The sequence below is a fragment of the Ranitomeya imitator genome, chromosome 7 (genome assembly GCF_032444005.1).
Source record: "Ranitomeya imitator isolate aRanImi1 chromosome 7, aRanImi1.pri, whole genome shotgun sequence".
Taxonomy (NCBI): Eukaryota; Metazoa; Chordata; class Amphibia; order Anura; family Dendrobatidae; genus Ranitomeya; species Ranitomeya imitator.
In genome coordinates, this window is record NC_091288.1 from 139,063,349 (window position 1) to 139,081,228 (window position 17,880).

General features: G+C 44.6%; 2 protein-coding genes across 3 annotated transcripts in view; one reads left to right on the forward strand and one right to left on the reverse strand.

Moving 5' to 3' along the window:
- The window catches only part of LOC138644922 (glucose-1-phosphate adenylyltransferase-like), a 150,787-nt gene extending 149,824 nt beyond the window's left edge, over positions 1-963 (reverse strand). For both annotated transcript variants that reach the window (XM_069733852.1, XM_069733850.1), the window contains exon 1: positions 892-963. In XM_069733852.1, coding sequence (XP_069589953.1) covers positions 892-916 — 25 coding nt within the window. In that variant the 5' untranslated portion in view covers positions 917-963. The remainder of the gene's footprint in view (positions 1-891) is intronic.
- Positions 964-1,051: 88 nt separating this feature from the next.
- ANKAR (ankyrin and armadillo repeat containing) overlaps positions 1,052-17,880 on the forward strand; it is a 577,406-nt gene continuing 560,577 nt past the window's right edge. Inside the window, exon 1 of the mRNA XM_069733853.1 lies at positions 1,052-1,077. The gene's annotated coding sequence lies outside the window, so the exon portion shown is untranslated. The remainder of the gene's footprint in view (positions 1,078-17,880) is intronic.

A 17,880-nucleotide genomic window follows, 5' to 3' on the forward strand; every position in this document is an offset into this window, starting at 1 on the left:
GCCACTCACCTGCTGAGTGTGCACAGGACCCGACTCACACCGGCCACTCACCTGTTGAGTGTGCACAGGACCCGGCTCACACCGGCCACTCACCTGCTGAGTGTGCACAGGACCCAGCTCACACCGGCCACTCACCTGCTGAGTGTGCACAGGACCCGGCTCACACCGGCCACTCACCTGCTGAGTGTGCACAGGACCCAGCTCACACCGGCCACTCACCTGCTGAGTGTGCACAGGACCCGGCTCACACCGGCCACTCACCTGCTGAGTGTGCACAGGACCCGGCTCACACCTGCCACTCACCTGCTGAGTGTGCACAGGACCCGGCTCACACCGGCCACTCACCTGCTGAGTGTGCACAGGACCCGGCTCACACCGGCCACTCACCTGATGACTGTGCACAGGACCCGGCTCACACCGGCCACTCACCTGATGAGTGTGCACAGGACCCGGCTCACACCTGCCACTCACCTGCTGAGTGTGCACAGGACCCGGCTCACACCGGCCACTCACCTGATGACTGTGCACAGGACCCGGCTCACACCGGCCACTCACCTGCTGAGTGTGCACAGGACCCGGCTCACACCGGCCACTCACCTGCTGAGTGTGCACAGGACCCGGCTCACACCGGCCACTCACCTGATGAGTGTGCACAGGACCCGGCTCACACCGGCCACTCACCTGATGACTGTGCACAGGACCCGGCTCACACCGGCCACTCACCTGCTGAGTGTGCACAGGACCCGGCTCACACCGGCCACTCACCTGCTGACTGTGCACAGGACCCGGCTCACACCGGCCACTCACCTGCTGAGTGTGCACAGGAGCAGGGTCACACCGGCCACTCACCTGCTGAGTGTGCACAGGACCCGGCTCACACCGGCCACTCACCTGCTGAGTGTGCTATGCGCGGCATGAAGCTTTCTGGACCGGAGGCCACCGTTATACGGATCACGTGGGCCTTTGAGGGGGAACCTGGGAAATGTAGTTTCTAGAAACCCAGGCCGGAAATGACGTTTAGCCAGACGCTAGCATTCCGTTGCTAAGCAACAGAGTGGAGCGGAGACCTCGGTGCAGGTGGGTGCTCGGCTCCGGTGACACATTCCGGTACTTACACCCAGGCACAGTCCTTCCAGATTGTGGGTCCAGTGTAATGAATGAGCGGATCCGTCAGAAGATTTCTGCTCTTCTCATTTCCATGTCTTGAGGAGAGGAGCAGTCAGGGTCGCAGGTGACTAATGTGCTGGTGCTAAGGTCAGGGTCACACACGAGCACTTGGTGCGTTTTTTTCCGTGTACATTCCTGCACGGACGTACAGCGGACACGGGTCATGTACTGCGCCCGTCTTGTGCCACGTTATTGGAATCCGTGACGGCGGTCTGCGTTTTTTTTCTACATTTTCCCACAGACGTGACTGAGACGAGGGATCTCCCGAGTGTATTCTGCACATGAGGGGCACAGTACTGGGGCGAAACGGGCAGGATCCGCAACACAGCCGCCAAAACCGGGGCGGAACAGCGAAGTGCGAGTGCACTAAAATAGCGCAATGTCCAATGTAGGGCCGCGCCGGACGTCCAGGGGGGTTCAAAATAACTGCAGGGTGGTCACCAATCTCTCTACTAGTTCTATTTCCAGCATTGGGAACATTGCACACTGCCTTTAATCCAAAACATGAAGGGAAATGTATCTAATTTGTAACTAATTTACAGAAAATAAGAAAAAAAGAACTCTGAGCTGCTCTAAAAAATAGAAACACAAAAAAGGAAATCTTCAGAAACAGGCCAATAACAAATAGCATCAAAATGTATTGAACTCTACAGTAAAACCAAGCCATCAAAGGCAAAAAGTAGGTGAAAGGGTGAAAATAAGCACCCATAAGGTAGATGGGCGGCGAAGCCTGGACACAAAGTAAGAAAATAATATAGTAAGTAGCCAATCCTGAAACGACATAAATGGGCAGGTAGGTAGAGTATCACTCATTAGGGTAACCCCTTAGCGACAGGCCAAATATATAAAATCTGACCAATGTCATTTTATGAGTTAATAACTGTGGAACGCTTCAATATATCCCAATGATTTTGAGATAATTGTTTCATAACATATTGTACTTTATGATAATGGTACATTTATGTTGAAATTTTCTGCATTTATTTATAAAAATAATTACAAGAATTAAAAAAATTGCAATTTTAGAACTCTGATTACCCCTTTCAGGCCGGAGTTACACTAGAGAGAAATATGGGCGAGTACTATGCGAGAAAAAAATCACATAGCACTCGGACCAATGTTAATCTATGGGGAAGCTCACATCATCGTTTTTTTCTGGGCCGCTTTATATATGTGCGAGTGAAATCGCGGCATGCTGGGATTTGCACCGTATATTGGCCAAGACTCGCCAATGAAAGTCTATGGGTGCGAGAAAAACTTGCACACCACACGGACCATCAGTGTGACTTGCGAGAAATACGCATCGGTGTCCTATAGAAAAGCCGGCAATTCAGTGCGGTGTACAGTAAAATCACACTGACAGGTTAGAATAGAATAGATAAAATGTCTACACATAGTATAGGGGTATATATATATATATATATATATATATATATATATATATATAATATACCGTATATACTCGAGTATAAGCCGACCCCCCCCCAATTTTGCCACAAAAAACTGGGAAAACTTAATGACTCGAGTATAAGCCTAGGGTGGAAAATGCAGCAGCTACCGGTAAATGTCAAAAGTAAAAATAGATACCAATAAAAGTAAAATTAATTGAGACATCAGTAGGTTAAGTGTTTTTGAATATCCATATTGGATCAGGAGCCCCATATAATGCTCCATACAGTTCATGATGGGCCCCATAAATGCTCCATATTAACCCCTTCAAGTCGCGGCCCTTTTTCGTTTTTGCGTTTTCATTTTTCACTTCCCTCCTTCTCAGAGCCATAACTTTTTTATTTTTCCGTCAATATAGTCATGTGAAGGCTTATTTTTTGCGGGACGAGTTGTACTTTTGAACGACACCATTGGTTTTACCATGTCTTTTACTAGAAAACGGGGAAAAAATTCCAAGTGCGGTGAAATTGCAAAAAAAGTGCAATCCCACACTTGTTTTTTGTTTGGCTTTTTTGCTAGGTTCATTAAATGGTAAAACTGACCTGCCGTAGTGATTCTCTAGGTCATTACGAGTTCATAGACATCTAACATGTCTAGGTTATTTTTTATCCAAGTGGTGAAAAAAAATTCAAAACTTTGCTTAAAAAAAAAAAAAGTGCCATTTTCCGATACCCGAAGCGTCTCCATTTTTCGTGATCTGGGGTCGGGTGAGGGCTTATTTTTTGCATGCCGAGCTGACGTTTTTAATTATACCATTTCGGTGCAGATACGTTCTTTTGATCGCCCGTTGCGGCGACAAAAAAGACGTAATTCTGGCGTTTCGGATTTTTTTCTCGCTACGCTGTTTAGCGATCAGGTTAATGCTTTTTTTTATTGATAGATCGGGCGATTCTGAACGCGGCGATACCAAATACGTGTAGGTTTTTTTTTTTAATTGTTTTATTTAGGATAGGGCGAAAGGGTGGTGATTTAAACTTTTATATTTTTTATATTTTTTTCATATTTTTAGAAACATTTTTTTTTTTACTTGTGCCATGCTTCAATAGCCTCCATGGGAGGCTAGAAGCTGGCATAGCCTGATCGGCTCTGCTACATAGCAGCGATCATCAGCTGAAATGCAGGTGTGCTGTGAGCGCCGACCACAGGGGGGCGCTCACAGCAGGGCTGCATCAGTAACCATAGAGGTCTCAAGGACCTCTATGGTTACCTTCTTGATGCATCGCCGACCCCCGATCATGTGACGGGGGTCGGCGATGACATCATTTCCGGCCGTCCGGCTGGAAGCGCCGGTTAAATGCCGCTGTCTGCGTTTGACAGCGGCATTTAACAGGTTAATAGCGGCGGGTGAATAGCGATTTCACCCGCCGCTATTGCGCGCACATGTCAGCTGTACAAAACAGGCGGTGAGCCCACATCAAAGGGGGAGACACGACATGCGCCGTACTAGTACGGGGCATGTCGTGAACGAGTTAAAATATGCCCCATATAATGCTGCACAAAGGGTTAATAATGGCCCCTGTTGTGAATTCTGTGGTCAAGCTCCCTCCTGTGGTCATGAGTGGTACTTCGGCTGGTTCTGTTTATGAGCTTCCTCTGGTGGATGTGAGTGGGGCTGCGGCTTCTGAGTTTCCTTCCTCAGGTGACGAGGTTAAGTCGTTAGGTGCTGCTCTACTTAACTCCACCTAGTTCTTTGTTCCTGGCCTCCAGTCAATGTTCCAGTATTGGCCTTGCTATCTCCTGGATCGTTCCTGTGGCCTGTCTGCCTTGCATGAGCTAAGTTTTGCTTATGTTACTTTTGTTTCCTATATTTTCTGTCCAGCTTGCTATATTGGTTTTTCTTGCTTGCTGGAAGCTCTGAGACACAGAGGGAGCACCTCCGTACCGTTAGTCGGTGCGGAGGGTCTTTTTGTCCCCTCTGCGTGGTTATTTGTAGGTTTTTGTGTTGACCGCAAAGCTATCTTTCCTATCCTCGGTCTATTCAGTAAATCGGGCCTCACTTTGCTAAATCTATTTCATCTCTGTGTTTGTATTTTCATCTTACTCACAGTCATTATATGTGGGGGGCTGCCTTTTCCTTTGGGGAATTTCTCTGAGGCAAGGTAGGCTTATTTTTCTATCTTCAGGGCTAGCTAGTTTCTCAGGCTGTGACGAGGCGCCTAGGTTCTGGTCAGGAGCGCTCCACGGCTACCTTTAGTGTGGTATGATAGGATCAGGGATTGCGGTCAGCAGAGTTCCCACGTCTCAGAGCTCGTCCTATTTAGTAACTAAACAGGTCACTTGTGTGCTCTTAACCACTAGGTCCATTGTGGTTCTGAATCACCTGTTCATATCAGGCCCCATAAGATGCTCCATAGACACATTTGCCACATACAATGCTGCATAAAGGTTGATGGCCCCATAAGATGCTCCATAGATTATGCCTCATAAAATGCTCCATAGATTGTCCCATAAAATGCTCCATAGATTGTCCCATAAAGTGCTCCATAGATTATGCCCCATAAGATGCTCCATACATTTTGCCCCATAAAATGCTCCATAGATTATGCCCCATAAGATGCTCCACAGATTATGCCCCATAAAATGCTCCACAGATTATGCCCCATGAGATGCTCCACAGATTATGCCCCATGAGATGCTCCACAGATTATGCCCCATGAGATGCTCCACAGATTATGCCCCATGAGATGCTCCACACATTATGCCCCATAAGATGCTCCACACATTATGCCCCATGAGATGCTCCACACATTATGCCCCATGAGATGCTCCACACATTATGGCCCCATGAGATGCTCCACACATGCCCCATGAGATGCTCCACACATTATGCCCCATGAGATGATCCACACATTATGCCCCATGAGATGATCCACACATTATGGCCCCATAAGATGCTCCACACATTTGCCCCATATGCTGTTGCTGCGATTAAAATAAAAAAATCACATCCTCACCTCTCTTTGCTCAGGCCCCGGACACTTGCAATATGCACCTCTCCCCGTTCCACCACTGCGCGCCACTCTGTCTTCCATCCTCCGCAGTGACTGTTCAGGCAAAGGGCGGCGCGCACACTAACTACGTCATCGCGCCCTCTGAGCTGAACAGTCACAGCCAGAGGTGGAAGACAAAGCGCTGCGCAGCGATGGAATGGGATCAGGTGAATATTGTGCAATGCTCACCTCCCCCGTCATACTCACCTGCTACCGGCACGGTCCCTGGCAGCGTCTCACTGTCAGATGGTCTCCGGGAGCCGGTGGCATCTTCATATGTTGAACGGTCACGTACCGCTCATTAAAGGAATGAATATGCATCATATTCATTACTTTAATGAGCGGTACCACGTGACCGCTGAACACAGGAAGAGCTGCCCGCAGACCATCGGACATGCAGGGACCGCGCCAGGAGCAGGTGAGTATGTGACAGCTGCCGCTCCCCCTCCCCGACGACCCCTGGGACAACGACTCGAGTATAAGCGGAGAGGGGCACTTTCATACCAAAAAAGTGGGCTGAAAATCTCGGCTTATACTCGTGTATATACGGTATATTCACTGCTCAAAAAAATAAAGGGAACACTAAAATCCCACATCCTAGATATCACTGAATGAAATATTCCAGTTGTAAATCTTTATTCATTACATAGTGAAATGTGTTGAGAACAATAAAACCTAAAAATTATCAGCAGAAATCACAACTAATATCCCACGGAGGTCTGGAGTTGGAATGATGCTCAAAATCAAAGTGGAAAATGAAGTTACAGGCTGATCCGACTTAAGTGGAAATGCCTCAAGACAAGGAAATGATGCTCAGTAGTGTGTGTGTGGCCTCCACGTGTCTGTATGACCTCCCTACAACGCGTGGGCATGCTCCTGATGAGGCGGTGGATGGTCTCCTGAGGGATCTCCACCCAGACCTAGACTAAAACATAAGCCAACTCCTGGACAGTCTGTGGTGCAACGTGACGTTGGTGGATGGTGCGAGACATGATGTCCCAGATGTGTTCAATTGGATTCAGGTCTGGGGAATGGGCGGGCCAGTCCATACCTTCAATGCCTTCATCTTGCACGAACTGCTGACACACTCCAGCCACATGAGGTCTGGCATTGTCCTGCATTAGGAGGAACCCAGGGCCAACCGCACCAGCATATGGTCTCACAAGGGGTCATCTCGGTACCTAATGGCAGCCAGGCTACCTCTGGCGAGCACACGGAGGGCTGTGCGGGACTCCAAAGAAATGCCACCCCACACCATTACTGATCCAGTGCCAAACCGGTCATGCTGAAGGATGTTGCAGGCAGCAGATTGCTCTCCACGGCATCTCCAGACTGTCACGTCTATCACATGTGCTCAGTGTGAACCTGCTTTCATCTGTGAAGAGCACAGGGCGCCAGTGGCAAATTTGCCAATCCTGGTGTTCTGTGGCAAATGCCAAGTGTTCTGCACGGTGTTGGGCTGTGAGCACAACCCCATCTGTGGACTTCAGACCATCCTCATGGAGTCGGTCTCTAACCGTTTGTGCAGACACATGCACATTTGTGGCCTTCTGGAGGTCATTTTGCGGGGCTCTGGCAGTGCTCCTCCTGTTCCTCCTTGCACAAAGGCTGAGGTAGCGGTCCTGCTGCTGTGTTATTGCCCTCCTATGGCCCCCTTCACATCTCCTGGTGTACAGGCCTGTCTCCTGTTAGCGCCTCCAGCCTCTGGACACTGCGCTGACAGACACAGCAAACCTTGTTGCCACAACTCGCATTGATGTGCCACCCTGGATGAGCTGCTCTACTTGAGCCACCTGTGTGGGTTGTAGAGTCCGTCTCATGCTAACACGAGTCTGAAAGCACAACCAAAATTTAAAAGTGACCAAAACATCAGCCAGAAAGCATTGGTACTGAGATGTGGTCTGTGGTCCCCAACTGCAGAACCACTCCTTTATTGAGTGTGTCTTGATAATTGCCAATAATTTCCATCTGTTGTCTATTCCATTTGCACAACAGCATGTGAAACTGATTGTCAAACAGTGTTGCTTCCTAAGTGGACAGTTTGATTTCACGGAAGTATGATTTACTTGGAATTATATTCTGTTGTTTAAGTGTTCCCTTTATTTTTTTGAGCAGTGTATATACTGTATGTACAGTATATGTATATATACACAGTATATATATATATATATATATATATATATATATATATTATAATATACTGTATATATGTTTTCACAAATATTTGAGGCCATGGATTCATTATATGTCCATTTTGCAAGCCGGTGAGAAAATCTCGCCATACTGATGGCATTCGGATGTCACACAGATACTTTGATGAGAAAAATTTGCATCTTCACACTGCACACGGATGACATACGGATCACTGTTCGGAAACATTTCTGCAAATCTCGGCCGTCAAAATCGGACTGATTTTTTTTTTTTTTACACGGCAAGTGTGACTCCAGCCTAATCCAGATAGTCATACCACACAAAAACATAAATTACATTTCCTCTTGCCCGCTTTACATCACCACCATTTGTAAACTATTGTTTTATTTTGTTAAAATTTTAGAGGGTTCAAAAGTGTAGCGGTAATTTTTAATTTTTTTAAGCAAATTTACAAAACTTTTTTTAGGACCCTATTAAGGTTTGACTTGACTTTGGAGCTCCTACATATTGGAATCCCCCAAAAGTAATAACATTTTAAGAACAGCACCCATCAATATATTCAAAACTGGTTTCACGTAGTTCATTAACCCTTTGGGTGCTTTTCAGGAATTAATGCAAAGTGACATGACAGTAATGAAGAAGTGTATTTTTACCACCTGACTGTTTCTAACTTCTGAACAGGCCACTGTAGCCGTCAGACTATAAGGCCATTATTTGGCCATGAACTGCCATCTCAAACGTTAGGATCACACAATCAAGATCTCAAGGTACCGATGGGGTTAAAGAGGGAGCCCCTATGCTCTTTTAACCATCTACTGTAGATGCTGTAGTCATGGTTTACATGGTAGCAAAATGAGAAATCCAGCTCACCATAGTAACAGTCCCAGGAAGCTCGGAGCACGGAAACGCTGTGTCAAGGCGTGAGGAAACCAGGAAAAGAAAAAGAATTCCAGCTCGACGAGGCAGTGAAAAGTAAAAACTTGGTACTTTATTCACTTCATTTAGGAAGCAGAGGATAAAACATCAGCACAAAAAAGATAAAAAACACTATCTACGCGTTTCAGGTGGCACAGCACCCTTATTCATGATATCTAGTGTATAGCCTGTTCAGTGCTTTTTATATTAGCATCCGGTAGGCACACCGGTGCGATAATTAATTAGAAAGGTAGTCTACTAGAAGTGGAAACACCTGATGGTAAGTGTGAACCACAAATTAACCACATAAGACAAAAAAATTCACAGAACAGGCAGAGAAAAAATTTTTCGACAGAAAAAGACACACATATATACTTTGGCTATAAATAAAACAGGAAATATATGGAACACAAAAAAAAAAAAACTGGTTGCTAAATCGTATGAAAACGATAGTACTAAGCAACAACAATATCCAAAATTACATAAATACAAAATCTACATGATGATGAGTTCTTCCTAAAATAATAAAGAAGACAAAACTCGGAACAAAATCCGAATAGGAAACTTGATGGAGTGATTTGCGTGCATTCACCATGGTAAATATTCAAAGATGCCATAACATGGTAGGCAGAGGGATAAACAAATTTCTTAGGTAATTTGATTAGTCCAGGACCTGTGGAAGTATGTATACAAGCCAAATACGATATGAATAATAAACAAATGGCCTAAGGAAAGTTATAATTACGCATAAACAGAAACAAAAAAAACAAAAACAAAACAAAAAAAAAAACATAGCAATGTAAAGTAATAATAATAATAATGGAGAGTAATAAGGAAATTCACTGAGTAAAGAATTCGCAAGCTCTGGTATGAGCATTCAATTACTCGGATACCCTACATGAATAGTGGACAAGTAGCTCCGTGAGAAGGTAAAAACCCTAAGAGCTGTGATGTTTGCAAATGGTTGCTAAGATGAATCGCAATAGCAACAGACCATACAGGGTGGAAAAGGAGAACGTAGCGATCGTGTGCGCCAAACAGCGCAGCGCCGAACACAGGCGAGCCAGCTCGGGCACACATGGAGCATCGATATAAAGGGAAATACAAAAAAGAAGTTCAGATGCGTTTAAAGAGCAATACGACTAATAAAAAAGCATGATATCTCTTCTCTTATTAAGGCCATGCGGTGTTCTAGTTCCCAATTTGAATATCCACCATGTCTCCCTATTTCTCAGGGTTACCTCAATATCCCCTCCTCTAAAAGGTCTATGCGTTTTCTCTATTGCATAAACCTTAAGTGAATCAAGGTTAGATTGGTGGGAATTAATGAAATGTTGTGACACTTGCGATATATTTCTGTGAATGTTAACATTTTCTACATCATAAATGTGCTCACGGATTCTTGTTTTTAGTGGGCGTATGGTGCTCCCAACATATTTGAGATGACAAATCGTGCATTCCATAATGTAAACTACGTTGTTGGTGTTACAATTAAGAAAGGTTTTAATCTGGTATGTTTTCTGATCGTTCACGTCCGTAAAATCGGAGCACTTCTGTGCAAATTTACAAATTTTGCATACTGAGGCACCACATTTGTAGAAACCCTTCACACTGAGCCAATTAGATGGCTGAGCATGGGACATATTGAGGGAGCTAGGGGAAAGACTATTGCCTAAAGATGGTGCTTTTCTAGACACGATTCTACATCCACGTTTGAGTACAGCAGCTTCCATCAGCAAATTAATCAGAAATAATCTAACTATTTTAAGGGAGGATCCTGACATCGCTGCTGTACTCAAACGTGGATGTAGAATCATGTCTGCAAAATTTGTAAATTTGCACAGAAGTGCTCCGATTTTACGGACGTGAACGATCAGAAAACATACCAGATTAAAACCTTTCTTAATTGTAACACCAACAACGTAGTTTACATTATGGAATGCACGATTTGTCATCTCAAATATGTTGGGAGCACCATACGCCCACTAAAAACAAGAATCCGTGAGCACATTTATGATGTAGAAAATGTTAACATTCACAGAAATATATCGCAAGTGTCACAACATTTCATTAATTCCCACCAATCTAACCTTGATTCACTTAAGGTTTATGCAATAGAGAAAACGCATAGACCTTTTAGAGGAGGGGATATTGAGGTAACCCTGAGAAATAGGGAGACATGGTGGATATTCAAATTGGGAACTAGAACACCGCATGGCCTTAATAAGAGAAGAGATATCATGCTTTTTTATTAGTCGTATTGCTCTTTAAACGCATCTGAACTTCTTTTTTGTATTTCCCTTTATATCGATGCTCCATGTGTGCCCGAGCTGGCTCGCCTGTGTTCAGCTCGGCGCTGCGCTGTTTGGCGCACACGATCGCTACGTTCTCCTTTTCCACCCTGTATGGTCTGTTGCTATTGCGATTCATCTTAGCAACCATTTGCAAACATCACAGCTCTTAGGGTTTTTACCTTCTCACGGAGCTACTTGTCCACTATTCATGTAGGGTATCCGAGTAATTGAATGCTCATACCAGAGCTTGCGAATTCTTTACTCAGTGAATTTCCTTATTACTCTCCATTATTATTATTATTACTTTACATTGCTATGTTTTTTTGTTTTGTTTTTTTTTTGTTTTTTTTTGTTACTGTTTATGCGTAATTATAACTTTCCTTAGGCCATTTGTTTATTATTCATATCGTATTTGTGCTTGTATACATACTTCCACAGGTCCTGGACTAATCAAATTACCTAAGAAATTTGTTTATCCCTCTGCTTACCATGTTATGGCATCTTTGAATATTTACCATGGTGAATGCACGCAAATCACTCCATCAAGTTTCCTATTCGGATTTTGTTCCGAGTTTTGTCTTCTTTATTATTTTAGGAAGAACTCATCATCATGTAGATTTTGTATTTATGTAATTTTGGATATTGTTGTTGCTTAGTACTATCGTTTTCATACGATTTAGCAACCAGTTTTTTTTTTTGTGTTCCATATATTTCTTGTTTTATTTATAGCCAAAGTATATATGTGTGTCTTTTTCTGTCGAAAATTTTTTTCTCTGCCTGTTCTGTGAATTTTTTTGTCTTATGTGGATAATTTGTGGTTCACACTTACCATCAGGTGTTTCCACTTCTAGTAGACTACCTTTCTAATTAATTATCGCACCGGTGTGCCTACCGGATGCTAATATAAAAAGCACTGAACAGGTTATACACTAGATATCATGAATAAGGGTGCTGTGCCACCTGAAACGCGTAGATAGTGTTTTTTATCTATTTTGTGCTGATGTTTTATCCTCTGCTTCCTATATGAAGTGAATAAAGTACCAAGTTTTTACTTTTCACTGCCTCGTCGAGCTGGAATTCTTTTTCTAGTCATGGTTTACCACACCATTTAAGGGCAGTCTCACACGTCCAGATAATTCCGGTACCGGAAAAATTGGCACACGTGTGCCGCCCTTGTGCCCACTGGGTACCACACGCACCGTGCAAGAGACAGCGCTAAAGTTTAGCGCTGTCCCCTGCATCGTGCTGAAGCCGCGATTCTTATCTTCTGTGCAGCAGCGTTTGCTGTAGAAAAGATATGAATAATCCATTTTTTTGTTTCTCGTGTTTAAAATAAAGGTCCATGTCCCCACCCCACTCCCACCCCCTGTGCGTCCCCCCGCTGTTTTTAAAATACTCACCCGGCTCCCTCGCTGGCTGGCGCTGCTTCCTGTCCTGGCCGCACCTTCTACTGTATGCGGTCACGTGGGGCCGCTCATTTACAGTAATGAATATGCGGCTCCACCCCTATGTGAGGTGGAGCCGCATATTCATGACTGTAATTGGCGGCCCCACGTGACCGCATACAGTAGAAGGTGCGGTCAGGACAGGAAGCAGCGCCAGCCAGCGAGGGAGCCGGGTGAGTATTTTTATACTCGGGCCCTCCTTCCCACCCCTCCTGCTCCTCTGTCAGGGGCAAAGCGGGGCGGTGACGTGCTGCTGGGGTCCTCACTGAGCACCCCGGCCTCCTCCCTCTCCAGCGTCGGTGTGGAGTTCCGGGTTCGCACGCGCCGGATGTGACGTCATCGCACTTCCGGTTCGCGGCCTGGGACTCTGCGCTGGAACGCACGCTGTCTCTGGCGTTCCATGAGGTCGATGACCACCGAGGGGAATCGCCGACAGGATAGGGTCATTTCAAGCCTCCCTATGGACTGAAGGGGGAGGAGCACACGATATCGCTGGGGATCTCGATACCTTCATATCCTGGTCTGGGCCTCCAGGTAAGACGCTGTTCCCTGTCTCTGACTGTATACAGCTTGACCATGGACGGCGACAAACCCTCTCCTTCAACTGCAGATCCCAGCGTTCACCCTCCTGCCGTGAGTAGCTGGGCTGGTCCGTTTACTGTTCAGGCATGTTTTGAATGGGTTACTTAGTATACCTCTCTCTCTTCTAGGGAGAAAAAGTCTCTGCCCAAAAGAGTAAACCTAGCCGCAAGTGTGGTGTTTGTGGCTCCCGGCTACCCTCCGCCTATAAGAAGACCCTGTGTCAACCCTGTACGGATACATTTCAAAAACCTGACCGGCACATCCAAACATAAACTAAGTGTGAACAGGTGCTGAACCTAGAGTCGCCAACTCGTATATAGCTAAATAAATAAGGCAGCACACTGCAGCGCTAAAACATGTAAACTTGAAATATGAAATTTGAACTGCATTACTGCACTAGAAATATGAAAAATGAGAGCTTTTAGCGCATAAAAATGGCCAATTTTATGTGTACCTGGTAGCCCCGTTACGGCATCTCTCTTATACCAGGTCCTAAACTTGCCTTACCTCGCTGAGAATAAACGTCTCCATCTGAATGGGTGCATGTGAAAACCTCTTCCTAGACTAAAATTCTCTCTCTCTGTGGAGGGGTATTGGACCTGCTGTAATTAAAACACCTGTAGGCTAGGAGGCGGAGTGCACGATCAGAAGGCTAAAGAATACATTTCAAAAACCTGACCGGCACATCCAAACATAGACTAAGTGTGAACAGGTGCTGAACCTAGAGTCGCCAACTCGTATATAGCTAAATAAATAAGGCAGCACACTGCAGCGCTAAAACATGTAAACTTGAAATATGAAATTTGAACTGCATTACTGCACTAGAAATATGAAAAATGAGAGCTTTTAGCGCATAAAAATGGCCAATTTTATGTGTACCTGGTAGACCCTTTACCGCATCTCTCTTATACCAGGTCCTAAACTTGCCTTACCTCGCTGAGAATAAACGTCTCCATCTGAATGGGTGCATGTGAAAACCTCTTCCTAGACTAAAATTCTCTCTCTCTGTGGAGGGGTATTGGACCTGCTGTAATTAAAACACCTGTAGGCTAGGAGGCGGAGTGCACGATCAGAAGGCTAAAGAATACATTTCAAAAACCTGACCGGCACATCCAAACATAGACTAAGTGTGAACAGGTGCTGAACCTAGAGTCGCCAACTCGTATATAGCTAAATAAATAAGGCAGCACACTGCAGCGCTAAAACATGTAAACTTGAAATATGAAATTTGAACTGCATTACTGCACTAGAAATATGAATTTTATGTGTACCTGGTAGCCCCTTTACGGCATCTCTCTTATACCAGGTCCTAAACTTGCCTTACCTCGCTGAGAATAAACGTCTCCATCTAAATGGGTGCATGTGAAAACCTCTTCCTAGACTAAAATTCTCTCTCTCTGTGGAGGGGTATTGGACCTGCTGTAATTAAAACACCTGTAGGCTAGGAGGCGGAGTGCACGATCAGAAGGCTAAAGAATACATTTCAAAAACCTGACCGGCACATCCAAACATAGACTAAGTGTGAACAGGTGCTGAACCTAGAGTCGCCAACTCGTATATAGCTAAATAAATAAGGCAGCACACTGCAGCGCTAAAACATGTAAACTTGAAATATGAAATTTGAACTGCATTACTGCACTAGAAATATGAAAATTGAGAGCTTTTAGCGCATAAAATGGCCAATTTTATGTGTACCTGGTAGCCCCTTTACGGCATCTCTCTTATACCAGGTCCTAAACTTGCCTTACCTCGCTGAGAATAAACGTCTCCATCTGAATGGGTACATGTGAAAACCTCTTCCTAGACTAAAATTCTCTCTCTCTGTGGAGGAGTATTGGACCTGCTGTAATTAAAACACCTGTAGGCTAGGAGGCGGAGTGCACGATCAGAAGGCTAAAGAATACATTTCAAAAACCTGACCGGCACATCCAAACATAGACTAAGTGTGAACAGGTGCTGAACCTAGAGTCGCCAACTCGTATATAGCTAAATAAATAAGGCAGCACACTGCAGCGCTAAAACATGTAAACTTGAAATATGAAATTTGAACTGCATTACTGCACTAGAAATATGAATTTTATGTGTACCTGGTAGCCCCTTTACGGCATCTCTCTTATACCAGGTCCTAAACTTGCCTTACCTCGCTGAGAATAAACGTCTCCATCTAAATGGGTGCATGTGAAAACCTCTTCCTAGACTAAAATTCTCTCTCTCTGTGGAGGGGTATTGGACCTGCTGTAATTAAAACACCTGTAGGCTAGGAGGCGGAGTGCACGATCAGAAGGCTAAAGAATACATTTCAAAAACCTGACCGGCACATCCAAACATAGACTAAGTGTGAACAGGTGCTGAACCTAGAGTCGCCAACTCGTATATAGCTAAATAAATAAGGCAGCACACTGCAGCGCTAAAACATGTAAACTTGAAATATGAAATTTGAACTGCATTACTGCACTAGAAATATGAAAATTGAGAGCTTTTAGCGCATAAAATGGCCAATTTTATGTGTACCTGGTAGCCCCTTTACGGCATCTCTCTTATACCAGGTCCTAAACTTGCCTTACCTCGCTGAGAATAAACGTCTCCATCTGAATGGGTACATGTGAAAACCTCTTCCTAGACTAAAATTCTCTCTCTCTGTGGAGGAGTATTGGACCTGCTGTAATTAAAACACCTGTAGGCTAGGAGGCGGAGTGCACGATCAGAAGGCTAAAGAATACATTTCAAAAACCTGACCGGCACATCCAAACATAGACTAAGTGTGAACAGGTGCTGAACCTAGAGTCGCCAACTCGTATATAGCTAAATAAATAAGGCAGCACACTGCAGCGCTAAAACATGTAAACTTGAAATATGAAATTTGAACTGCATTACTGCACTAGAAATATGAAAATTGAGAGCTTTTAGCGCATAAAATGGCCAATTTTATGTGTACCTGGTAGCCCCTTTACGGCATCTCTCTTATACCAGGTCCTAAACTTGCCTTACCTCGCTGAGAATAAACGTCTCCATCTGAATGGGTACATGTGAAAACCTCTTCCTAGACTAAAATTCTCTCTCTCTGTGGAGGAGTATTGGACCTGCTGTAATTAAAACACCTGTAGGCTAGGAGGCGGAGTGCACGATCAGAAGGCTAAAGAATACATTTCAAAAACCTGACCGGCACATCCAAACATAGACTAAGTGTGAACAGGTGCTGAACCTAGAGTCGCCAACTCGTATATAGCTAAATAAATAAGGCAGCACACTGCAGCGCTAAAACATGTAAACTTGAAATATGAAATTTGAACTGCATTACTGCACTAGAAATATGAAAAATGAGAGCTTTTAGCGCATAAAAATGGCCAATTTTATGTGTACCTGGTAGCCCCTTTACGGCATCTCTCTTATACCAGGTCCTAAACTTGCCTTACCTCACTGAGAATAAAGGTCTCCATCTGAATGGGTGCATGTGAAAACCTCTTCCTAGACTAAAATTCTCTCTCTCTGTGGAGGGGTATTGGACCTGCTGTAATTAAAACACCTGTAGGCTAGGAGGTGGAGTGCACGATCAGAAAGCTAAAGAATACATTTCAAAAACCTGACCGGCACATCCAAACATAGACTAAGTGTGAACAGGTGCTGAACCTAGAGTCGCCAACTCGTATATAGCTAAATAAATAAATAAGGCAGCACACTGCAGCGCTAAAACATGTAAACTTGAAATATGAAATTTGAACTGCATTACTGCAGTAGAAATATGAAAAATGAGAGCTTTTAGCGCATAAAAATGGCCAATTTTATGTGTACCTGGTAGCCCATTTACGGCATCTCTCTTATACCAGGTTCTAAACTTGCCTTACCTCGCTGAGAATAAACGTCTCCATCTGAATGGGTGCATGTGAAAACCTCTTCCTAGACTAAAATTCTCTCTCTCTGTGGAGGGGTATTGGACCTGCTGTAATTAAAACACCTGTAGGCTAGGAGGCGGAGTGTACGATCAGAAGGCTAAAGAATACATTTCAAAAACCTGACCGGCACATCCAAACATTGACTAAGTGTGAACAGGTGCTGAACCTAGAGTCGCCAACTCGTATATAGCTAAATAAATAAGGCAGCTGTTGTGAATTCTGTTGTCAGGCTCTCTCCTGTGGTCATGAATGGTACTTCGGCTGGTTCTATCCAGGGAATTCCTCTGGTGGCTGTGGGTGTTTCTGAGTTTCCTTCCACAGGTGACGAGGTTAATTCGTTAGCTGGCTGCTCTATTTAACTCCACTTAGATCTTTGCTCCATGCCACCTGTCAATGTTCCAGTATTGGTCTTGTTCACTCCTGGATCGTTCTTGTGACCTGCCTTCCCAGTAGAAGCTAAGTCCTGCTTGTTTTTCTCTGGTTTGCTATTTTTCTGTCCAGCTTGCTATTTTGTTGTTTTCTTGCTTGCTGGAAGCTCTGGGACGCAGAGGGAGCGCCTCCGCACCGTGAGTCGGTGCGGAGGGTCTTTTTGCGCCCTCTGCGTGGTCTTTTTGTAGGTTTTTGTGCTGACCGCAAAGCTACCTTTCCTATCCTCGGTCTGTTCAGTAAGTCTGGCCTCACTTTGCGAAATCTATTTCATCTCTGTGTTTGTATTTTCATCTTTACTCACAGTCATTATATGTGGGGGGCTGCCTTTTCCTTTGGGGAATTTCTCTGAGGCAAGGTAGGCTTTATTTTTCTATCTTCAGGGCTAGCTAGTTTCTTAGGCTGTGCTGAGTTGCATAGGGAGCGTTAGGAGCAATCCACGGCTATTTCTAGTGTGTTTGATAGGATTAGGGATTGCGGTCAGCAGAGTTCCCACGTCCCAGAGCTCGTCCTTTATTATCAGTAACTACCAGGTCATTCCATGTGCTCTTAACCACCAGGTCCATTATTG